Consider the following 25,652-nt stretch of genomic DNA (forward strand, 5'->3'; position numbering starts at 1 on the left):
GTAGAATTGCTAAAGGGATTAATTAGCCTTAGTCGAACTAACCACTATAATTGATGCAAATATCCATCTGCAGCCTGCTGAGACATTAGATAGTCATCACACACCTGCTCAATTCACTAGCCTTGCAGAACACAGCTGTCAGAATGATTTCTGCTTGGGCTTTTTCTTGAGCATACTTGACTGTTTGTTCTTTTGTTGTTCAAAATGTTTTCTTTCTCTTTTCTTTTTTTTCTAAACAGCACTTCCATGATGGCAGAAAGGCACAACAACACATTGAAACTTGCTGGAAACAACTTGAAGCAGTAAGTGGCAAATTCCTCAGATGAGACATTTAAGTAGTTTGTGTATTGTTTTCAAAGAGATGGTTCCAAACGTTTTATTTGGAAAAAAGAAAGGTATATGGATAAAAATTGTAGAAATGGGATTTTTAAAACTCTGCTGATTTAAATACACTCTCAGTCCTCAAAAAGTCTGTTTTAACAGAACATTTGGCTTCTGTGCACTCTTTGTCTATCACGAGCAGCATTTCATTTGATATGACTTGAAAAATGTTCTAAGCATTGCTGAAACTGCAGAGTCCCTAAGGGTCCTGTTCAAATATTCCTCTGAAAGTTGAACAGCTTCATAATGTGTGCATAAATTGAACAGAAACACCCTTTGAGGCACGTGCTGCTTCCCAAAAATAAATACATTGGAATTGTCATTCACGTGATGAATGAAAAGTGAGGCTGTAAGTGCAGGAGAGGATAGAAAGGGGCTATCAATAACCAAAAGTCCTTGCAAATTTATTGATCTTAGTAACTCCCTCATTCATTTATAAAAATGAAGGGGTTAAGTGTTGAAGAGAATGATTTCATCTGCAAGACTGGAAGTGATGCTAAATGGGAAAAATACTGAAATACGAGCAGCCTGGATAATGGAACCAAAAATGTGCCTCTGGTAACTCAATTTTTTGAAGTTTGTTAATGTGGAAATGTATTCCAGTGTAAACAAGAGAGCTCTAAAATCCTTCAGTTGTTAACAACAGATAGTTTTAGTGGTAGGTATGAATTTTAGGTAGATTTTGATACCTTTTGCTTCCCATAATGCAAATTTCTGGTTTTTCTTTTCAGAGTAAAAGGCGATTTGAACGTGATTGCAAAGAAGCTGATCGAGCACAGCAGTATTTTGAGAAAATGGATGCTGACATCAACGTGACAAAAGCAGATGTTGAAAAGGTGAGCTGGAGGGTGGAGGTTGTTTGTAAATGGATGTGATAGGTTTGCTTCCTCAATCTTCCTGGTAGGATAAACCCTCTGAAGCTTAGAGCCTTACTTGAGTCAGTCTGTAGGTTAATTAAAACCAGGGAGATCAGTGCACAAACCTTTATTCATATAAAAACTCTAAACAGGTACAGTCAGGTTTTTTTAGCAGGTGATATCTGAGTTTAATAGAGCTGATATGGCTCAAAGGAGTTTATGAAAGCTTAATTTTGACTGACACCCCACGTTCTGTGACAGTCAGCATTGTGAGGGCTCCCTGAGGGCTGTTTGCAGTTTCCACACATTTTTTTCCCTCTGTGATCCAGGTAGAACCAAACTTGTGCTCTTTGAGCAGCACTTCAGAGATTTCCCAATGTCATTGGCTGTAATGAAGAATGATCAGAATTGTTTTTCATAGTTGTAGGTTTAGAGCAGGACAGCTTTCCATGTGATGCAGAATCCTGGAATCCATGCTTGTCACAGATGGCACAAAGCTTTTATTTTCATTTCTCAGTTGCTGGCTGGTTGCAGACTCATTTGTGGCTTTTTTACAATGATCCCCACTCAGTGAAGCTTTTGAACTAATGCCTAATTTTAAACTTCCAGTCCTGTTTCAGCACATCTGTCTGGAAATAATTTCTCTCTTTAGTTTGATTCAAAATTGGATGTGTGGATGGATGCTTAAAGTTTAAATTTTACTGGTCCAAACCCAATACCTGTAACTTAAGGAAGCAATGAAGAGGAAGAAAATGTCTTAAATAGCTTCTGGTTTTGGAGTTACACATTTACTCAGATGCACTAATGTAGATCAGAAGCAGCACATTACAATGTGCAAGGACAGTTTTGTCCTCCTTGAGTTTGAGTCAGGCACAAAATAGCCAGAACATTTGAAAACGTTTATTTTTTGAAGGAAAAAAAAAAGAAGAAAAGGACCCAAAGAGAAAGGAAAAAGTAAAAGCTGAGGCTTAAAATATGCCAAATGTTTTGTTGCAGGGACAGGAAAGGAAAGTGAATTATAGGTAAGAAATCTTTCTAGTTTGAGGTCTCCTTGCAAAATGTAGGCTTTGCTTCTCAAGAGGTCTGCTTCATTCTATTCTCAGTTACTTCAGTCCTGTGAAGATAGGAAATATAAATTCCCCTTTACATCTGTGGGATCTCGTGTTTCTGGCATGCTGAACATTGTGTGGCAGAGAGCATCAAGGATGCTCTTGGAAATGAGGACAGTAAATCATAAACAAGCTCAGAAAATTTCCCCCAAGTGCTATTGCATATCAAAGGACAAAATACCTCTGTGGTCTTGTAATTTGCTTGGCTCTTAGTTGCAAATTCACCATGTAGATTTGATCCTTTGTTGCCTTCTGGATTTGCCAGGGCACTTGACAGATGAATGCATGTACAGATTGTTAAAGATGTGGCACCACATGTGGATTTTTCTAACACAGAGGGATCATCTCTGCTTTATCTGTATAAAGTGATTTTAGAATAATTTCATAGATAAAATTAGGGCTTGCCCTAGATTTTTTTTTTTCCAAAGCTGAGGTCATGTCAAAGGGATACAAAGACATGACTTACTGTTTGAAATAAGGGACTGAAACTCCTTATTTCTATATCCCTCTGCAAGGCTGATTATTTCTGGTCAGAGTAAAAGGTCGCATATTGGTGATATAGCAATCTAAGTGTGTTAAGTAAATTCTGGGAAGCAATTTCCTACCTTGGTGCTCTTTCCCTGTCAAGTGAAGCAGAGAGGCTTCCCTTTTAAATTCCTCTAGCTTTTTATTGTATGAATTTGTAAATTATTTATTGCAAAATGAGGCTCAGTGGTATCTTGAAAGAAAATTCTGTTAGTTATGCATGTTGGCAGCTCTCAGGAGAAGGCATTACTCCACTTTCCAGGCAGTCAACAGAGTAGATGGGAGAAGGAAAAGGTTATCAAAATGAGTGGAATGTGAAATAATATTACTGAACAGAGAGAACAGTGTTTTCCAAGTGCATGTGTTAAACTGGGTTCATCCATGTCAGGCTGTGAATAATGGCCTTTCTTTGCTCCCCTCTGCCCGTGTGACTGGGAGGCTCTTGCATAACTCCCAGTGCAGAATGGGAGATTGTTTCACCAGCACTGCTGCTCTCCCCAGCTCCAGGGGGATGCAGGAACTGCTCAGCTCCAAAGGAAGCAATGGGATGACTTCAACCTCCTGCTTCTGCTGCAGCACTTCTCATTCCTCCTGCCCCTTATGGCCTGGCTGCTGCACCCCCAAAAATCCACCTGGCCAGGACAATGAGCAGTTTGGCTGTGTCAGAGCTCTTCTCTTTGGCAGTACAAGGTGCTCCTCCAGCACTGGGGCTGGTTGCCCTCATTTCTTTGGCTTGAGATTGACACCTTGGCTGCTTCAGCTTGTACCTGCCAATATGAGCAGACACAGGAGCTATTTTTTGCCTCACACACGATAGAGTGGATGGCATTAATGGAATTAAAATTCTACAGTGATCACAATGACACATAGAGTCAGAGGAGAATACAGCTGCAGTTTCCTAATGCCAAGCTGTGTGGGGTTCTGAAATGCTCTCATCTCTTCATCTTTCAAGTCTTTGTAGCCTTTGACAACTGCAGCAGGAAATTCTGTGCCAGAGCTGCCATCTACCAGCACTTATCCCTTGCCCAAGGTATTACAATTTGGGAGCATTAAGTAAGTGGAAAAGTGGCAGAGAAGCAGAATAAGAGTCACTCTGCTCCTTATTTCTCCAGGACTGCTTGGCAAAGGGCCTAAAGGCAGGGCTGGATGTGGAGCCTGGGCATCACGTACCCAGGGCCACATTCCTTCTGTAGGACCAGGTATGTGGAGGGCACATCCCTTCTCTGCCCCTTCTGAGGCCAGGATGAGCTCCAGCACCTTGCCAGGCAGCAGCCTGGGAGCTGATCTTGGAGGGAGGAGTGTTTGGCTTCGTTTCCTCTCAGCTCCTTTTTTGGCAGTAGGAACATGGAGCAGAAGCTGTGTTCACTCTGCAGTGATCACAGTATGCAGGAATAGAGGGAGAGTGGAGCAGAGCACCTGAGCTCCCTTCCCTGTGTGCACTGAGCCTCTGAACCACCAAAGCCAAAGCTTGCAGAAATGTTTGTGTCAACACAAAATGCAGTGTAGCAAAGTCAGGGCAGGAAGCTCACTCTCTATGAAAATATCCTTATAAACTAAATAAATGCTGCAACATGCTGATGCTGCTTCCAGAAAGCCTTGTAGGTATCACTGAAAGCTTTATTTCGTTTGGATCACAGTGGGTTGTGTGCTTTAAAGCACTTCTCTTTCAAAAACCACAGAGAGGCTGCTTCAATTTTTTGACCATTTGGGGAAATGGTCTCTGTCTCCAGCACGGAGCCACTGTACATATAAGGCAGAGCTCCATTGTTTCTGCCTTCTCTTCAGAGCTGCAATCACTAAAAAGCTGACATCTTTATGGGATAATGTGGTACCCAGTGGTGCCTTTGCAGACTTCTTGTAATAAAATTAAAAAATCAACTGGTTTTTTTCTAAGGGTTGCTTTTCCAGGTAAGCATTTCAGAGTCTGATTTTTAAAGAGGAAGTGGCTGAGGCCAACCATGGGAAGGGTTTGCCTCTTGATTTGCTCAGCAGTTGTGGCAAGGAGAGTGGTTTGAAGTACTTGGTGTCAGGCAGGATCTGTCCCTTGGCTGAAGAGGAACACGGTCAAATGCTGACCTTAGGCAATAATCTGAGATACTTGGGGTATTTGCCTTTGGTTTTGAAGTGGAGAAACTGAGGGAAATGGGAGTGATCTCCAGTTTACTGAAATCTCTGGGAGCTTTCCCCTATGCTCTGCAATTTTCAGGTTATGTCTGCAACATCCAAGATGTTTTGAGGACCCAGAATAGATTAAAATTTACAGAAAACCCTAAAATACAGTATCATCATGATAGTAGTTTTCTAGTCTGTAAATATAACTGTGGGGAGTTGCTGAGGTTTCATGTTTGAGGTTTCATTTTCTCTTTTCTCATGCCACATTACCTGAATTTCTGCACAAAGCACAGAGCCTGTTCCCCTCCTTACCCACAGGAAACACACTCAGCATGGCTTGGGGGAGCCATGAGCTGAATCACAGCAAGGTCTGACAGAATGTAGGTGTAGAAATCCTGCTAATTGGAGCCTGGGATTAGCTGATCTTCCTGTGTGCTCAGCACTGCTGTCAGGTGCTCACTGCTGCTCCAGCCTCTGTGCTGTGGGACACAAATCCCTTCACTGGGAGCTTACACATCTTTACAATGAGTGGTGTGAGAAGCTATTTTGGGCTCTGGAGACATCTCAGGTGGATGTTTCAGCATCCAGTGAAGCCAGATGCAATCACTGACATCCCCCAGACTAACCTGGAGGAGCATCTCCAGCTCAGGGCTCTGCTGTTGCCACATCCCCCTGAGGTTTAGTCAGCAAAGTCATCAGGAATCTTCATAATAACCCCAGGTTGTGCCTTCTGCAGACTGTAACTACTGAATAACCCTAATTTTCAGGAGGTGCCAAGTCATCTACTCTGATGGTGGGACTTGCATCCCTTCCCTCTCCTGCCCACATCAAGGCACCCACTGGCACCACGAGTGTACCAGCACTGTAGGAAACGTGCAAAGGTGGTTTTGCAATGTGGAGAAGACTTACATTGCTTGTGGTATTAATATTACAATGAGTGGTTCCAGAGCCTTTGCTTTTCCCATTCTTTGCTGGGAATTTGTAGAGATACAGCAGCAGCATCAAGGTGAAATATGCAGGTGAGGTGTGCCAGGGCCTGGCCTGTGCATTTCTTTTTGGAGATTTGACACAGCAGAAGTTTTTCCCTGTGTGATGGTGAGTTTTTTGTATGTTGAATAGGCAGCTGCTTCTCTTTTGCACCACAAATGGAACTGGCTCAATTTCTGCATCTTTGCTTGTGATGTGTGTCGGATTTCTAATGAGCTCAAATGCTGGGTAAAGTGATTTAATGTTATTTCTGTGGGTTATGCAGACCCCAGTCTCCTTCCTGAACTATTTCCTTCCTAAAGGATGATGCAGTGTGTGAATGCAGGGAGTCCCTCAGGAGAGCAATTTGCATTTCTGGAAGAGTAATCCTTGTTTACAACCTGCCATCCCTGCCACCCCGTGCACAGCAGCTGTTTCCCTTTTGGAATCATGACTAATTTAAGAGGGTCGATTTCTACTCAATAGAGAGTTAATGACTCCAGCAGGAGTGTCTGGGGAACTTAATAAATCTCCATATGTACCCTATACATACCCTGTGCTTGGTGATAAGAGATCAAAGAGCAGATCCTGAGCCAGTTTTAGTGTAAGGCAAGGAAATCCAACTGAACTTACATTTCCTTTTAGAAGTGCTCCCCTGCAGCAGTGCTCTGCCGTGGAAATTTGCCTGAGTTTTGTAACAATACAACTCTTTTGGGAGGTGATTGCTAAAGGGAGGGAAAGGGGGCGTGAAGGGGAGGCTTAAGAATATCTCCTGAATTCAACAACTGCAGTTTGAATCACCAGTGCAATAGAACTGGTGTTCTAAACTAATGCAAAGCAATTATTTCCATGCTGTAGAGTTGGAAAGCTTGTTTACAGTTATTATTTTTCTGTCAAAACATTAGAACAAATCTTTTCACCTGCGTGAGAAGTAAGGCCTCAGAATTCAATTAATTTAGTTTGTAGGCTCTTCAGTTTCAGTGAATCATAGAATACCAGGTTGGAAGGGAATTGGAGAATTGTCTGGCCCAGTGTTCCTTGGCAAAAGCACAGTCTAGACAAGATGGCCCAGAACCCTTTTGAGCTGAATTGTGTTGGGGATTCCACCATTTCCCTGGGGAGATTATTCCAATGGCTCATTGTTCTCACTGTGAAAAATTGTCCCCTGGTGTCCAGTTGGGATCTCCCCAGGGGTAACATGTACCAATTTCCCCTTGTCTTTTCCCTGTGACTCCTTGTAGTCTCCATCTTCTCTCTGGTCACCACAGTGACAAGGTACCCCAAGCCTTCATTCTCCAGGCTCACCTAACCCAGGTCTCTCAGCCTTTCCTCACCTGACAGCTTCCCTGTGCTGGATCATTTTCTTTCTGGACCTTCTCCAGTCTGTCCAGGTATTCTCTTTGTACAGTGGGGACCACTGAACACAATATTCCAGGTATAGCCTGACAAATGCTGAGTAGAGGGGGACAGTGACTTTATCTCTGCTGGGAAAGCCTTTGTTGCTGCAGCTCAGCATCACCCTGGTCACTCAGACTAATTCACCTCCCTGAGAGACAAATTGTGCATTTTACCCATAAAATTGGCCTTCAAGGCTACGAAATTTGTCCTGGTAACTTTTTCAACCCTGACTGTCCCTTCTGCCTTGGCTTTGTTTGTAAATTCTTTCTTGGAGAGAGAGCACTAGAACCGTGCCCAGTATTCCAAGTATGAGCTAAGCAATCTATTACCCAGTCCTGAAATTTCCATTATTTATATTCAAGAAATAATTTCCATTATTTATATTCAATACCCAAGATTTATACATGGCAGAGTTTAATTGCTTATGTAGTACAACTAAACTCCAGAAATCATTTAAACATTGTCAGCCAGCGCCCCAAATACATCTTTTCTTGTTACCTCTTCCATCAAATCCACATAACCTTCCATCCACAGAGATTATCCTTCATTTATAATGAATTAGACTTGCCAGATATCCTCATGGAACTGCATTTTTTTGAGCTGTGTGGAAAACTCCTGGGTTTTTGCAGGGATTCACAGTTCAGTCATCCAGAGAGTTTGGTTATTTAGTATTCATGACATGAGAATGGCAGTGCAAGGAGACAAAGTTTTGGGGCTGAGGCACAGTTATTCCCCAGGGCCTTGGAGCAGAGTGCTGAGAGGTGCTGTGTGCTGCTCTTCTTAATTAATTTAGTCCATTTCTGTTGTTGGAGCTTCAGCAGGACTGTGTTGTTTGGAGATATCTTTTGTTAGTGTGAGTTTCTGAATTCTGGCAGAATTGTGTGCAGTGAGACTGCACTAGATAACAATTCCTGAGATGTGGTGAGGAAGATTTTCCATCCTCTGTCAGTGGTTTGCTCATTTGTATATTCTATTCAGCCAAAGGATTTCAGGCACCCACAGAGTCTCAGATTTTTCCTCCACCTCTTCAAATGTTAAAAGAAAAGGATTTTTCTTTTTGTTTCTTCCGCTGCTGTTATTTTGCACCCCCCATTCTACTTTTTTTTTTTTTTTTTTTTTTTTTTGCTGTCGGGAAAGCAAATTTCAAAACCTTTCTCTGCTTGCCAGTTCAGAGAGACCCAACTGGTTGTTGTAAAATAGTAAAGAGGCTATGTAAATGCAAGCCTGGAGCCCTGGCCCTGTTTTGAAGTGTGTGGCAGGATGCCCACTGTTATTAATGATCCTGCACACGCTGCCAGGGCTGCTGCTCCCAGTGCCCGGTGGTCGCAGGACAGCCAGAGCCTGGAGCTGAAAAATCTGTGAGCAATAGAAAGCATTCCTGAAATTGGTGAAGTGTTTCCGAGTCTGCCTTTATCATTAAGCTATTTTTGAAGGGATTGGGTAGTTGAGGGGAGGGGGCAGGGGTGATTTTTTTGGTGTGTTTGCATTTTAGTCTGATCTTGGATTTGCCAAAGACAGATCTGTTTTGGCAGGCAGTGGCCTGGCAGTGATGCATCTCACATGCTGTCTGAGTTTGAAAGAGAAGAGGGGGTGCAAAATGGGAGGAAAAAAAGAAGAAACAAAGTGACACCAAAGTTTTGACTGGAAACTCTGCCATTCTGGACAAGAGCAACTGCTGAGGAGTTGAACTGTTCCACTTAGTGTGGACCAGCTGAATAACAGCCAAAGTTTTTTTCTGCCCTTTTCAGTTATTCATATCACTCCCACCATAACAGCCCTGAGGAGCTGCATTTTTTGTCTGTGTAAACCCAGAAGACAGTGTGTCTATTGACCCTTTTGCTGTTTCTGGAATGTGTCTCAGAAAATTGTTCTCAGCAAAATATCCTCATTCTTTTCTTCTATTGGAGACCAAGATGGCAGAAAATGCACTTGGTTTTTAAAAATTTCTTCTACACTTTATCACAAGTTGCATTTCCTATTAAAGGAGGCTTGAGGGAGAAGGTAAATGGAACAATATAAATGAATATATTTAATTCTTTAAGAGCCTTCATGTAAAGTGTAGCAGTTTGCAAAAGTTTTCTTACACTTTCAGAGTTCACAGTGGCCATCATAAAGTGTCCACATTCCCTTTCTCTGTTCAATTTTCCTGTTCAAAGGCATAAAATATTAGAACCAATTTAAATCAGATCAATATATAAAGCTTTACTAGTGCTGCAAGTTTGCAAGGATTATGGATAAGTTCCCTTGTCTGGAATTCTTTGGACTTGTTCTGTTCTGCACTGATTGCTGAAGTGGCATCATATTGATAAAACTGCAGGTGGTTTCAAGCAGGTGCTAAGAAAGGCTTGCACTAAATATATCTCTCTAACATGAGTTATTTCAAAGGTTTGCAGGTTGAACTTTCTTCTAATTTCTTATTTTAAAAGGGAACTAAATACCCCCATAAATACTTCAGTTGAGTCAGATTTCAGTGCATCAGTGTCTTACCCTGGCATCTCCTGCTAGAGTCATTTATCCAAACCAACTTGTTATTTGAGAGTCTAGTTTTTGCAACTCAGTTGTTAAGAAGAAAATCTGCAGGAAATGTAATTAAAATTGTCTTGAGAGCTCAATGTTTGTGCTCTTCCTGCTACCTTAAGAGAGAGATGCCACGATGTGTGCTGCCAGCTCATATGGCCATTGAATTTAGTGTTGTGTTTCACCAAGGTGGGATGTGCTGCTGAGGCCTGATTTTTTAAAAAATATTTTTTAAAGTACTGAAGACAACCACAGGAATCAGCACTTTGCAAGTTAATACTACTCTGCAGTTAGCTACTGTGCACATTTATTTTGGGGCAAAAAACTGTTACAAAGGTATGCCTGGTGTAGGAGATGTGTGAAATCTGTTCATCTTTTGCAGTGCCAGGCATTTGGAAGCAAAATGCTGCTGTTCTCCCCACCAACCCCTCAGGTGTACATCCCCTTTTTGCTTTTCTACAGTGCTGAAAGGTGACCTCATTCTTTTTTCCTTTGAAGAGGGGACTTTTTGCTGCATTCAGAGTCCACCTCTTACACTGAGCAGTCTGTCAGCCTGCAGAGGTGATTGTGTTTCACATATGGGACTGGAAACTGAGCTCTTCTCACTCATCCCTGCCCAGTTAAAGGAGAGAATGTGTTGACTGAAAGTTGCATTCCAGTATTGTTCTCCTATATCTGAAGTCATCGTCTGGTTTTTCCAGACCCCAATTATTCCAAAGTCTTTCCTCCTGGAAATTCTGTTCAGAGCAAATCTTTTAACATTAACTCTAAGAAGCCACCAAAAAACCTTCTCTGAAGATGTTTGCTTGCACAAGTGAGCAGTAAAGAAGCAAAACTTCATTTTCTGTAAAGCCCAGCTATAAATTACTCCTGAAATAGCTTCTGTGACTCTCTGCAGTTCTGGGCTACTGCATCCATTACTCTGAATGTGAAACTTAACATCATTGACTCGTTTTTATCATTCTGTGCTTCAACAGAGTGCAGGAGTCTCACTATAAGGTACAGTTCTATTAATACTAGAAGTGATGATGTTAGAGGAAGTGACATACCGAAATGAAGTAATAAAAAAAATTCTAGATTTGATTTTTTTTTTTTTTCTAAGATCCAAATACCTCATTGGAAAGATATTTAAACAGATTGAAGCTTGCCAAGTGCATTAAGTGGCCAAGAGAAACAAAGCATCACTAGGGCTCTTACATAAAAAGTTCTGGTTTTGGAATGCACCCAATTTTGTTTACTCATCTGCTGCCCCCTCTTATTTGGGGCCAGTTAAGATCATTTTGGAAACTGAGTGTCTGCTCTTGTATACATTTAGCTCAGAGTTACTTTGTCATATCCAGCCAATGAGTTTGCTCATGAAAATGAACTCTGATGGCTTTAATGCTTGCTGGGTCTGCCTGGAAATGTGTAATAATGGATTTCTTGTTTTTCTGCTTCAACAATAGAGTCGAGGGACAAATTCCTGAGTTGCATTATTTAAAATTACTTTTTAAAAAAGAAAGAGAGACAGCTGGAAGAGTGGGAGTGGGGCTGGTATAAAGTCAGCTCAGACAATGGGTTCCTCTTAGGTAGATGGGGAGAATGGGGCTCACAAATGGATATTGATCTGCAGCAGCTGGGATGTGAGGAAGGGGTTGGGAGATGAGTGTGAACCACTCTTACAGCTGCCTCCTTTCCATGGCTGACTTTGTTTTCCTGCTAAATCTGTGTTTATGGCACAAGGATATATTGTTTTCCACTCATATTTAATGTAGTTGTATGTGACTGTGTGGATGGTGAAGTTTAATAAACTTTACAGCACTTGGGCAGGGAAATGATTGATGTGGCTTCTTGGAATTTGATTGCAGGAGATGAATTTTCTGGAATTAGGCACTCATTCTTTGCAGGAGTTGGTGGACAGTTAAAACTCCTGGGAACAAGCAAAGCTGAAAATGTCTTTTATTGGATTCACTTATTTGGTTATAGTCACATTCTCCTCCATTTGATGCTACTGTTTCATCTCCTGTGATGCATTTAGTGCCCAGTATCTCCTCATTCTGCTTGAATTATTTCTGTAGAAAGAATGTGAAGGGGATCTGTGAAATTCCTACAATCAGCTGCAGAAGCAATATCTGAATTGAAGTGAAATAACTTATTAGGTGAGATGTGCAAACTTGACAAATGCAGGGGAAGGCTACTTCTGTACAAATTGAGATTTGAAACCTTCTGGCAGGATTTGTTACCTTCCAGTTATGATTACAAAAACGTTCCATGATTTAGTATTCCATGGGTTTATTGTCAGGAAACTATTGTCTGCTTGGAAGAGTTCAAAGAATAAACCTGTTCTGAACTGGTTTTAATGGGAGCCCACTTAAAATATGCTAAAATTCTTTGCTGTGTTGTGTCCCCTGAAACATGGCTTTTAAAGCAGCATTTTTCTGCCTTGTCTTAAGGAATAATTCAGAATTTCAGCAGCAGACCTCCAACCAGGGAGGGGGAGTCTCAATGAGGGGAAGGCATAGGGAATGTTGGAAGGGAAGAGAAGGAAGAGTTGCTGTATGAAGGCCAAAGGCAAGGAAGGAAAAGGCATCTAAAGCAAACAGATGGGAGAGGCAGTAAGGGAAGAATATTGGGCAGTGAAACAGATAACAGAAGGCCTTGGGAACAGAACTGTAAGGAGAGGAATCTGAAAACATGAAAGGGTCACTTGGGGACAGATTATTCTAGGGGAAGAAGTGAGATTAATTGCCCAGTGCTCTGCTATGTTGGGTAGTAAAGCAAATCATCTGTGTGGGTAAAAATAGGAAGGGAGGCATCTCAGCTGCTGCTCAGGCTCCCCTTTCTTTGTGTGCTTCATGCCAGGGCTGTGTGAGGAGTGAGAAAGGGCAGGGCACACAGAGTTAGGAGGTTTTATCATGGATATGCTGGCTAAAATGAGACAAAACAGTTGGGATTTTTTTTTTCCCTTTCCCCAGAAAACACTGCTTGCCAAGAGGGAAGCAGCTTCTTAGAGGAAACCAGGTGACATCCACCAGGGCATAGGGAGAGCAAGAAGTGTGAACATGAATGCACTGGGAAGGTGCCTGTCCCATGGGCACGTGGAGGGGCCACCTTGTTTTGGTGTTTGATGTGCAGCTCAAACAGAGGTTGTTCATGGAAATGGCACATTGTAATCCCAGGAAGGAGCAGCAGCACTGTCCACACTGCAGCTTAAATGTTTCACAAAATAGGAGTAAACCAAAAGCTGCTGTTCAGCCTCACAATGTTCCTGGATAGTAAGATGAGGAGTACCACAATGCAATTGCTTTCCATATAACCTAAATTTATAATTCACCAAATTTCTTTTGGTATTTCCTCAGGCAAGACAGCAAGCCCAGCTGAGACATCAGATGGCAGAAGACAGCAAAGCTGAATATTCTTCCACCCTACAGAAGTTCAACAGTGAGCAGCATGAGCATTACTACACACACATACCAAACATCTTCCAGGTAAGGGTCACTGGCAGGCTCTAGAGTATCCCATAATCCTGTCACAAGAACATTGCACATCACCTCAATTCTATGGCCATGACTTTTAATTTTTGCTGATTTTTTTTGTCATTCTTTGCAAATTTTACATGCAGTCTGCCACCCTGAGAGGTGGTAGGATAAATTATCCTTTTTTCTTAAATTAGATATAAAGGCACCAATGATAGACAAGGAAGGTGACGTTAAAGTGTCGTGACAGATGAGGACAGCCTTTGGAATCCTCACAATCTTTCTCTGTTCAGCTCCTGTGTCTGTGCAGCTGGGCATGAGGGAGAGCATCACTGGCATTGTTGGGGCAGGAGGCAGCTGGGCATTGCTGCATCTGTAAAGTCCAGCAGCCCTTTATAACCTGTGTTATAAATGTTTAAATGTGAACCACAATAATTCTGCAGCAGTGGATCCAAAGCAAGCTGCTGCTGATGGTGTCTTAGGGTGCCTAAGGACAGGCTGCAGAGGAAGAATAAAAAAGCCATCAGATTCATTCTGAGTGAAGATCTGAGTTTGTGCTTGAATGAATGAATTGAGGTTAATGTAGTAGAACAGAACTTCTAAATGACTGTTCCATTGTAATGGGTCATGAGCATCAGAAGTGGAAAATGCAACTTTTTCAAGGGAGGACATGTCACATGCTTGTCATCAGATGAGAAGTAGCTGATATTTACGTGGCAAACACACTTTCTTACCCACTGCTGAAACTTGTGAGCTAAATGGGCTCCTCCTGTTTTGCCTCATGGCATTTCAAAGCAATGCCTTGAGATAACCTGTTCCTGGAATCAGGCAAATCCTGGAGCTGATGAACACCCTGATCTGTAGGTGAGAATGTTCAAGTCCTGCAGATGTGCCCTCTTCCCTATCAGTGCTCCAGGGCTTTCTTTTAGATGTTGAAATAAGTTGTTTTGTGAAGAATTGATGTTGCTTGTGGATCGAGGCAAAGGGGAATTTTAAGCTGACTGCTCCTGCAGTCCAGTGTGACACAGGCTGTTCCTGTTCATGCCTTTCTGTATCCTGCTGGCATTTGTCACAATAGAATTGTGCCATATTCAATTTCCCTCTGTGGTAAAGGAGAGGCCCTTGGAAGAGATGCTGGAGATCCTGGAACTGAATCCACTGAGCAGTGAGGAGCTGTGGGGTGAACAGCACGTGGTGTTTTTATTGTACATGAACACATCAATACATGATGTGTTGTGAACCAGACAGGATGTATAGAATTCCCTAAGCACCAAAAATTACCTTCTAGGGAAAAGAAGGGGAGACATCAAGATCTTGGCTTCCTTGGATTCTACAATGGAATGAAAATAAGATTGTTCCTAACATGCACAGAAAATGAAAGAATTTGTTGCAGAAATTATTTTAAAAGCCTTAGGAACCATCCTTACAAAAGTCTAAAGCCGGGGTTTGACAAATCAGCATTTTTTAGCATAAAAAGTTAATTGAAAAATTTCTAGCAATAGTAAAAGAGATTACTTTTAGAATGACATTTTGATGTTTGAGGGAACAGTATCACTTGGTGCCTTCCTGAGAACAGCTGTCCTAGTTTGTTCTTAAAAATATATTTAATCTCTAAATTTTAAAGTAATTGATGTAAGCTGGAGAGGAAAATTGGGTGAAACTGCAAAGTTAATCTTGGTGTTTGACCTGAATGAAATGTCATCTTTTAGAAAATACAAGAGATGGAGGAAAGAAGAATCGTGAGGATAGGTGAATCCATGAAAACCTTTGCAGAAGTCGACCGCCAGGTGATCCCCATCATTGGGAAGTGTCTGGATGAGATAACAAAGGCTGCAGAATCGGTGGATCACAAGAATGTAAGTGTTGCATTGTTGGTTGTCTTATTTAGTATTGGTCTCGAATTTATGGAGACTGAAATCCTGGGCCCAGGATCAGCACAGGAACTTTGCAGTCATGGAACTAAACCAAAGAACAGCTTCTGAGGCAGGATGTGCTCAGATTATTTCCCAAATCTACTTAACACCCAGAAATGCTTTTCCTGCAATACTTTTTGTTTTTTTTATTGAGGAATACTCTCTCATTTTATTAGGATAATTGCTTTTTGTAATACTGCAATTTAAAAGTAGGCATCAGCATGTGATGTTGGACATAATTTCAGATACTTAATCACCAATTCTTATGAAGGTGGTTTTTATGTCTCATAGAAAACTCAATGTTTCAGAAATGTCTCAATTCCTGTTAGCTTTATAATAATGAAAATTTCAAGTATTGATTACGTGAACTATTGCAAAATCTTTCTGTAAAATATTTCTTTGCAGGTTTGAGGTTTGCTGCTGATCTGTACATGAGCAAATCTTGATTTCTGAGCAACATTTTCCTTCACAGGAAAAGAAACCTCTCTGATAGAAAGGCTGATAACGATTTCAGTTGAGCTTCCTGATGTACAGTGACCACAAGGGCAAATGTGTTTTTTGTTTTGTTTGCAGAATGATCTGCTCCATTCCTACAGGAACCCTCTGTTCTTCCAGCCTTTCTCATGGATTACATTAGTGCTTCAAACACTGACAGCATGAGTCTTGCTGCCTGTTTGAATTTCCCATACATGTTTTCCACTGGAATCTTTTTGGAGCTGTTCATTGCCTGGAGCCATGAACTGGCAGCATAAAGCCCCAGGCTGAAGTTTTGAAATTAATCCTCAACTCTCTGCTCAGCAATTGTTCTCACAGGGAGCAGCATAGCAAACTCAGGAATCTGGGAACCACTCTCTGAGTGGGAAAAGGGGGAATTGGGGCAGCAATTCCCATGTTAGAACAACATACCCTGCTCGAGGTACAGCTTTTGGTGGGGAAATCATGCTGGGGAGATTCATGTGTCAGCCTATACTCTGCCTGAGTCTTCTTAGCAAAACACACATGAAACTTAAGCTGAGTTTTGAATCAGGGTGAATTTTATATTCTCTTCCTCACAAATAAGTCCAAGATGGCTCATACACAAGTGTGACATTGGAAAATGATGACTTTGAGCATTGATAACTGAATTTCCAGGATGTCATGTAAACAGTGTGCTGACAAAAAATGTATTTAACCAAAATAGTCATAGCTGAGCAGCTACAAAGGGTTTAGTGTGTTCTGTCTGGAAACACTTATGTTCATAAAGAGTTCTTTTTCCTTAAATATCATCAAGAATTTTTTTTATCTCTGGAGCGATAATTTCTAACTGTGCTGATTGTAATGAAAGTGCTGGATTAGTTACTAAACATGTAACTGTAAATAGGATTTCTTTTTGCCCTCACTGCACTGCACAGAGTTCCTGTTAATGCCAACAAAACTGCCTGGACTTAACAGGGAATACTGGTTCACTGTTACTGTGTTTCTAAGGCAGTTTTACATAGGGATTTTTTTTCCATTTCCCCTTTCTAACCACTTGAACAACACAAAGGTCGTGTGGCAAATGTGAGCTGTGGTGGCTGCCAGGTGAACCTGTGCAGAATTTGATTCAGAGGGCTCTAGCAGCAGATAAAATTCATTTGTTACGGCCTTGGAGTTCCTGTTATGACATTATCTCTGATATATGGAGCATGCTGGCTATTTTTAGCTCCATTGTAGTAGAATGATGTTTTGAATAAATGGAAGGAACACTAAAATTCAGAGGGGAAAAAGTGAAAATCTCCATGCATATGATAAAACGGCAGTGGAGTATTTAATATAACATAGTGTAATCTCTTAGAATCAGAGAATGGTTTGGGTGGGAAAGGACCTTAAAGCCCATCCAGTTCCACCCCTGCCGTGGCAGGGACACCTTCCAGTATCCCAGGCTGCTCCAAGTCCTGTCCAGCCTGGCTTGGAACACTTCCAAGGATGAGGCATCCACAGTCTCCAGGCTCTTGTAAATCTTGTAAATGGTCTCTCTCCATCTTTCCTGTAGGCTCCCCTTAGGTACTGGAAGGCAGCAGCTGAATCACCCCAAAACCTTCTCTTTTCCAGGCTGAACCATCCCAATTCTCTCAGCTGTTCCCACTCTTTTCCCCTCTTCTCTAATCCTCCTTCATCTTGCTTTCATGTCTATCATTAAAAGTTTAGGTCTCAGGAAGTTTTAATGTCAAACAAGGATGGGATAATGGAAAGTGTTGTTCTACCTCCCTAAAACTCATGTAGGAATTTCATGGTGCCCACCTGATAGATTGAGGATCTTAAATCCATGTGGATCTTCACAATGCCATGAAGACTTTTGCAAAGCTTTTGCTCTCTCTGTTTTGCTCAATGGAGCCTGGCCTCTGGATATGTTTATATCCCAGTAATTTCTCCTGAACAGCATTTTACCTGTAGCCGTTCACAGAGCCTGTGAAATGCCTTCAAAGCAACAAGTTCTTTTTATGTAACAGGGCAGTGATGCTCTTCCCTAGAGAATAATAAAATGTTTCTGTGCCAAGGCACAGTGTCTCTAGAGATTTTGGAATACAGCTGTTAGAGCATAACCTAATCTCTCTTCCCAAGAAAACAAGCAGATAAGAAGTCTATTAGGATATTTTTTTTCCAAGTCCATTAGGTTTAAATGCATTTGGCAAGCTCAGGTCTGAATTTGATCTTATGTATAATTAATTTTGTTTGTAGACTTGAGTAGGAAAAATGCTATGGATTGATTTGGCTTTGATTTGTTTGGTTTTATTTTTCCTTTTCCCTCTGTCCAAATCAAAAGAGCAAAGCCATTGTGCAGAGTCTACAGCCAGTTTGTGGCTGGCTTAGATCCTTCCTAGCAGTGCCAAAAGGGAATGTGGCTTCAGTGGCTCCCACAGCAGGGCATGGGGCTGCTGGTGTCACCTTGCACTGCCTGGATGTTGGGTAAAGCTCATGAAACATTTACAGCCATTTACTGTCACTAAATTCACAACCAACTGTTGACTTGTGGCAGAGTGATCACACAAGGGCTCTGTTTTATAGGAGATTTACTGGGATTTTCCTCTGATTTGCTAACAGCTGTATTCCCAGCAAATCTGTACCTTAAATCTTTGTTATGAGTCACTGATTGAAGTGTGATTTGCTTTTCTAGTCAGTAAAGTTCATAAGCTCTTATTCCTTTGCAGCAGAAGGTGGAGAGACTTGTACTGATCCTGGGCTCTGGAAGGGCCAGGAATTCATGGCCAGGAATGAGCCTGGTCACTCCCAGGGCTGGTCCCACACTGACAAACTTTTTGTTCTGCCTTAATGTGCCACCAATTTGATGTCAAGCCTCACCTGAGATGTTTACACTTTGTTGGCTCTGTCCCATTCCAGGACTCCCAGATGGTAATAGAAGCCTTTAAATCAGGGTTTGAGCCTCCAGGAGACATCGACTTTGAGGATTTCACACAGCCCATGAAGAGGACAGTGTCCGAATCCAGCCTTTCCAACTCCAGAGGGGATGGGAAGTCAGAGCCCAAGTTTGGTAGCAAATCCAAGGGCAAGTTATGGCCATTCATCAAGAAAAATAAGGTACTGATTTGCAGACTTGAGCTTGGTGCTAGTATGTGTTTTGTCAATAACAAGTATGTGTCTTGTCTAGTAATCTTGGCGAGTTTAGTTTTTTAAAAGAGAATTTTAGATTCAGAAAGTTAATAACTGATGTCTTAATATGCTGTTTTGTTGTAGTCTTTGGTTACTTAAGTTTCTTTATAACTTTAATTTTTTTTCTTGTATAATTTCATTAATTATGTTGCAATTTTAAAATTAATTTAACTTAAGTTGTCACGTCTCTGCCATGGTCCATTTCTGTTCCTAACTCAGAGAAGGAGTTGTAAACCACTTACCTAGTGCCATGTGTGCCAACTAACATTGTTACCTGTGGGAAGCTTCAATGTGGTGTTACTGTTTTTGACACTCCTCAAACTCTCCTTGCCTCTCCATTCGCGTTGTCTTTCCAGTCTGTGCACTGGGGTCAGCAGGTGGGTGGCTGGGACCAGGGAATTGCTGGGATTCACTCTGAATCACAACTAATGGAGCCTAACTAACTGAGCAGTTGACTGTTTAAAAGACCATATTAACTTATGTACCCATTAAACCTTTTTCATTCCACTGTCATACTTTACACCATAATGCATGGCAGCATTTATCTGGGGTTACAGGACGTGTCAGGGGGACTGGACTCAATCAGCTTTCAGTCACACTGATGGAAGCCCAGAATAGCTTCGGTTTTTTTTGACCTCACTCTTGCTCTGACCCTTTACCCAACCACTTAAATTTGAGTTTTAAAAAAATCTCCCTGTTCACAAGGGGTCATCCCTGTAGTGCTGGTGTGGGAGAGGACTCGCTGTTGTCTGGTGCTTACATCAGTGTAGCCAGAATAAAAGCACAAGCAGGACTAACTCCTGAGCAAATTCATGGAATGATCTGTACAAGTGTGATGCTGAGGTGTGATCTGGAAGCAGGAAGGAATGTGGTTTGTTGTTTTCCAGATAATAGAAACGCTACTGGGCACTAAGGTACCTTCCTTATCTGATCCATTTAAATTCAGGTATTTGAAAGCTCTATCCATATGCATTATTCCGAGCTGTCCACAGAGCAGAACAGGGCAATTGATGGGGATAGTGCTGCATGGAAGAGTCTGCATGAGCTTCCTTCAAAATACTTTTGTGTTACTCTTCTGTTGCATCACTTACTAATACTTTCATTTATCACAACTCTTCATTTAACACTACTCTTAACCTCTGCTTTCTCCCCTCTTTTGAACCATGGCCTTTAATATTTAATTATTTGATTGGTTTTTTTTCTCTGGATTTCAAATATTGGTTTTGATGCTTATTTTCGTTTTGTGTTTTATCTTTTTATTTTTGGTTTTTATTCTGTCACTTCTCCATCTCTTATACGTAGCTTATGTCCCTTTTAACATCCCCCCATCAGCCCCCTCCTCCTCCCCCTGCCTCTGCCTCACCCTCTGCTGTTCCCAACGGCCCCCAGTCTCCCAAGCAGCAAAAGGAACCCCTCTCCCATCGCTTCAACGAGTTCATGACCTCCAAACCCAAAATCCACTGCTTCAGGAGCCTAAAGCGAGGGGTAAGTTCTCCTCTGGATCTCTCTCTCTCTCTCTTTTCTTTCTTGCGCTTTTATTGCACGTTCTGTTATGTACAAACTTTTGTTTTGTGAACGGTTCCATTGTGTTTTATCATAACATGCAGACAAATCCAAGGGTTCCCAACCTATAAAGGCATTTGTAGTCAAAACCCCCACAATGAAACCACAAAAAGTGCAGTTGCTGGTGGAAATCTCCCATCTGGGTGTCTTGAGGAGGAGAGACTGGACAAAATACAGGAGGAGGAGCTGAACATTGAGTAATGCTCATGCAAGAAGTCAGTCTTTAGTTTTTCTCTCTGCAGGGTGGATTCAGCTCAATGTCTGTGCCAGAAGAAGAGGATTAGGAGGGATTCTAGGAGATGATAGTTGTGATTTCAGTTGGTAAAAGTTCAGTCAGGAATGATGTGACATTGTCACTGGAGCAGTGGGAACTTCTGTTCCAGTCACTGGATCTCAGCTTGTGGTCCAGGTCAGTTTGTGTAGTAACCCTGAGTGTTCATGAGAAACAGGAGTCATGAGGAAGGTGAACTGATTCTGGGTGGCAACAAATCCTTTCCATGGTCCGTGTGTGCTTTAAGCCAGGGCTGCCAGGTCAGGGGAGACTGGACACAATTCTCAGTGCAATGATGCACAGTTTAAAATTCTATTCTGTGTGCTGAAAGCCTCCATGGCTGATTTGGGGATTCACCTGGGTTTAGGTCACACTGGACCAACACTTGGTGGCACATCACCAGTGTCCCAAGCTCAGTGACCCCATCTCCTCTGCTGCTGATAAGGAAGGAAATATGGTCTGAGGTTTCCCAGGTCAGCTGCTGTTCCTGTTGCTGACAGCATCTGTGGTTCTATTCATAACCCAATGTTGAAGTGTTTGTGTGGAATTAAATCCTCTGTCTTCTTAAGTAGTAAATAAAATGTTGGGTTTCTGAGATAAAATCTGCCATTTTTCAAACAAAAATAAGACTTTATCTTCCCAGAAACTCACACGTGACATGGTTCTACTGAAAATTTGTTGGCACAGCATAGCTTTGGCTCCTAGGTGAAAGTCCTTAGAATTATTTTCTCCTGTAAAAATTACAGGAAGGAGACAAAAGTGTTCAGTATTTTAAATGTTTTTTAGAGCAGACAGTAACAGTGAGGAAGTGACTATTTTAAAAAGCCCAAATTCTGCTCCAGGCACTCATTTAGGACTGAGGACTGGAGCTGTATGAAAGCAGAGATGTTTTCCATGGGGAACTTCAGTGGTTGGTTACAAAGAACTGAGAGCAGTGCTGTAAACAATGCACTGTCTCGCCTGGTTACAGACAGAGCAGTTAAAAATAAAGATGTTTTAAACAGTTTCAGTTCTTTGCTAGGAAATTGTCATTTAATGGAACACTCAGAACACAAAAAATCCCATTTCTTCCCATCCCCGTTTCACTGGGGAAGTGGGAAGTTTCTAAGCTGTCCAAAGGCAGGTTCTGTACGTGTCCCTCCTTCCCTCAGTTGCAATTTGGCTCAGAGCATTTTCTCTCAGTGGTTTTGCCAGGTGCAGACAGACTTTCAGATCTGCTTGTGCAGCAGCAGAGCCGAGGATGTGCTGGGTGGTGGCACCACTCCAGGGGTGGCATCTGGAGCCCTCCTTGTCCTGGGCAGTGCTGGGTCACTTTGGGGAGAAGGCACTGCTGCAGCTCAGGGCATGTGTTGCCATCTAATGCTCCATAGTGGCATTCAAAGAGCAGAGTTGAAAATAATGCTGAGTATTTCCTAATTGACTTAAAAATACTGGATTGTGGTTCCATGGGCACCTCACCAGTTTGTATTTCAAATGTGCAGATCCCTATTGACTGATTGCTTGGCCATGTAAGCAATTATAACTAATAAATAGTTCCTGAAGGAGGGCCATTATTTATTACTTAAGAAATCCAAGCACACCTTAAGAATTCTGCATGCCATAGTGTTTTGTTTTGTGTCAAAGGCCAAGTAATGAGAACAATGTCCATAGTCTTCTCTGGAATCCCTCAAATTTCTGCTGACACATTCATTGAGAATGTGCAAGGAAGGGCTGTTGCTAAATCTTCATTTAAACCTTTCACTGTGTTTTTCTGCTATTTCATTTCCTTCCCCTGACAGCTACCAGGATGTTTGTATGTAAATACTTTTCCTGCCTGACTCATCCTGAGGATTTGGAGTCCAGTGTTCAGATCATCATCTCTTATCCCAGAGGGATGAATTCAGGCCCCTTGGATCATGCAGAGAGATGGAGGAGGAGGAGAGGCTGCAAACCTCTGGCAGCCTGCTCTGTCTCATTTGGAGACTTGTCAAATTCACATTTTGTATGTCCTTGGTGATTTTTTTTTTCAAATGATCATACTAAGAGATCATCAAAGTGCCGTAAGACCTTCAAAAATAAAATCATTCTAACCAGGCAAAAAGAAAATCAAGAACCGCCCAAAAATCGTTTTAATTTATCAGGTGAAAAATGAGTGCTTGATATTTCTTTCAGTTGATATGACCCCTGTTATATTAGGTACAACTAGACAATACTGTTAATTCTGCTTTAATCTTATTAAGTTTAGTAAGATTTCTTTTATTCAGTTACTTTCCACTCCCCTGTAAAATCCAAACCCATCTTATTTTTGCTCAGGACCATGAGCATTAGTGTCAGGAATACTGATTTGTGATGTTCCCAGAGGAATTGGGAGGATGTAAGGTGGAACTCTCCTCTGCACAGAAGAACATTTGATTTGTACATCAGGGAAGCAACTTTTGGAAGGTCATGCAGGAACCAGCACAGTGTAACAGGAGTTTGGATCATTTCATTTGCTCTGAATTGTCTCTGCACTGCTGGGTTTGTTCCTTGGCAGAATTCCACTCCAGACACCTTCAGTGAAGGTGCCCACAAGGCTCTTTAAGTCTTATTTTAAGTGTTCAGCCAAATTGCAAGCAGGTGCTTCCTGGATTTCTTGATAACCTCAGCTCTCAAATCTTACAAAGCCAGGGAACAAAGTTGACTTGAGAAAAAAATGGGATCACACTCCATTTTTGCACTGTGTGAAGGAATAAGGAAAAGTAAACTATTTGACACAAGCAAGTCCTGAGACCATAGCAGGATAAATTCCAGCAGCAGGAATTGCAGGTTGTAATTGATCCTTGAAACATAACACGTGAATGGATTCCCATACAACTCCTCCATGAAATCTGGGAGATTAGAATGTGTCTGGAGAGGGAGTGTGTTTTAGCAATTTCCTTTGAAAATTTTGGTTTAGCATCTTAGGTTGCATTTGGCAAAATCACTGGTGACTGTTCAAACAAATTATATAATAAGTTATGATATGTCCTGTGCCCAGTCTGGTTTTAATTTTGCTTCCAAACCAAAAAATCTAATGAAACTTGTTTTCATGGAAGGAAACAGATGCCTGAGCAATTCACAACAGATGCAAGGTTAATGTAATAATAATGCAATTAATAATGCACCAATACCAGTATCAGTGGTCACTGCCAATATGAAATCCAAGTCTGTTTTTTAAAAAAAGTAAAATTTTAAATATTTAGATGCTGACTCTTGTCAGTGTCTATGGTTTTCTAATCACGTTTTTGTATTTTCCTCAAAACTTTTTTCTTCTAACCCCAGCAGCAGAAATGTCCATTATAGAGAATACCATAAAACTGTTAGAGCACTTATTAAGGATCAGAACTAGGAGAAGGGGAAAAAGCTGTCATACATTTTTTGTGAGTGTTTTTTCTAATAGCTGCTTTAAAAGACACCATAAAATTAGTGTAGCACTTCAAATCTGCTTCATCTCTTTAGGGAAGTTAAAGCCAGAAGAGCACAAAGAATGAGGAACCAGTTACATAACTTATAATTTCATTTATGCTTGCTCTGCTTTTTCTAATTCCATTTTGAGAACAAAGGAAATTCGGTATTCTGCTGCTTGGTACTAATTTTGTGTTCTTTAGTTTTATTGCTGCAGTGGCAGTAACATCAGCACCTTTTTTTTTTTTTTAAAGAGCAATCCTCCAAACTAACAACATCCAGGGGTAGAACTTACACCTTTGAATGGCTCTGTGTGGACTTGGCTTTCCTCCTCTCCCCAGAGCCTGGGAAGTGACTGAGCAGGGAGGATGCTCTGGGAGCTGGGGCAGACATTACTGCCAGCATTCAAGTTCCATAAAGCACACGGAGGAAATTTTGTGGTTTCCTTTCTAGTGGAAGTTGTTGACTTCATTACAATGTGATTTTATTTCCATTGCACCCGTTGCTGTTGTCCTCCTCTGACACTCTGTGCACTCCTGCCCTGACTCTGAGCTCTGAATCTGCTCCACTGATCAGTTCTTGGTTGGTGTGTGAGCATGCAGAGGCAGCAAACAAACCACCCCTCTCCGAGCTGCTCAGCTCCCTGCCCTGGGAACTCTTGTTCTTCTAACCCCAGTGTCTCCCCCTGTGCCAAGACCGGGACTTTTTGGTGGGTGGGGTCATTAAATCCATGGTTTGTTCTAGCTCTGAGAGAGATGTCTCTGACCTTGGTATTTAAACAAGCATTTAAAATGCCGTGTTTTCTGATCTCTGAGCATGCTGAACTCTCAATATCCACCTGGTTCCCAGGAGGCTCCCACTCTGCACTTGGAGGGGAGTCCAACAGCCAGCAGTGAACACAGAGGTGCTGTGCTCATCCCCGGTGTAACCAATGTGTGTTTTCTCTTGCTGACTCACCAGCAGACACAGTCTTTGTATATTCACAAAGAACTCATGAAGAGGACTTTAGGGACACCCACGTGTGCCATTGAGGCTAGGGAATATGTTGTAAGTCTGAGTATGGTGTGATCAGCCCATACTGTTGCTACACAGTCGCTAACCCCACTTACAACCAGTGTGCTGTGGGAATGTGCTTTGTCAAAGAGCCAAGGAAAATTTGGTGGGAGGCAAGGGGCAGCTTACAGTGTGATGTGCAGGAAAGATAATGTATGCTAGTCCTGGAAATGCTGAAATTGGCACAATTAAAGTAGCTGGACCTGTGAAATTCAAAGTGTTGCAAACAGGTTCTGCACATTTATTTTAAATTATTTCATGAATGCAGTCTTGAGCATCGTGAGCCCTGATGGACAGGAGTTCTGTGCCTTGGTTGTGGAACATTCCCTTGAGCCTTTGGAAGCTTCTGTGAGCTGTCTATAATGATGATAGCTCATGGAATCAAGATATGTGACCTCTAAATCTACTACTTGGACAAACCAGAGTATGGGGAGATTGTTATAGGGCCACTAAAAAGAAAAAAAAAAAAAAAGAAAATTACCTCCTGGTTGTATGTATGGAAG

General features: G+C 41.7%; 1 protein-coding gene across 50 annotated transcripts in view; it reads left to right on the forward strand.

The window, feature by feature from the left end:
* FNBP1 (formin binding protein 1) overlaps window positions 1-25,652 on the forward strand; it is a 92,008-nt gene that overhangs the window by 48,633 nt on the left and 17,723 nt on the right. For 13 of the 50 annotated variants that reach the window (XM_088177301.1, XM_088177302.1, XM_088177303.1 and 10 more), the window contains 6 exons: window positions 240-302; window positions 1,113-1,217; window positions 13,204-13,332; window positions 15,030-15,176; window positions 18,591-18,788; window positions 20,163-20,345. In XM_088177301.1, the coding sequence (XP_088033427.1) occupies window positions 240-302; window positions 1,113-1,217; window positions 13,204-13,332; window positions 15,030-15,176; window positions 18,591-18,788; window positions 20,163-20,345 (825 nt within the window). Of the gene's footprint in view, window positions 1-239; window positions 303-1,112; window positions 1,218-13,203; window positions 13,333-15,029; window positions 15,177-18,590; window positions 18,789-19,747; window positions 19,775-20,162; window positions 20,346-25,056; window positions 25,144-25,652 lie in introns of all 50 variants that reach the window. The other 37 variants (XM_088177306.1, XM_088177308.1, XM_088177310.1 and 34 more) reach the window with 9 other exon arrangements.

Source organism: Sturnus vulgaris, chromosome 22 (assembly GCF_052056855.1).
Source record: "Sturnus vulgaris isolate bStuVul1 chromosome 22, bStuVul1.hap1, whole genome shotgun sequence".
NCBI classification, from domain to species: domain Eukaryota; kingdom Metazoa; phylum Chordata; class Aves; order Passeriformes; family Sturnidae; genus Sturnus; species Sturnus vulgaris.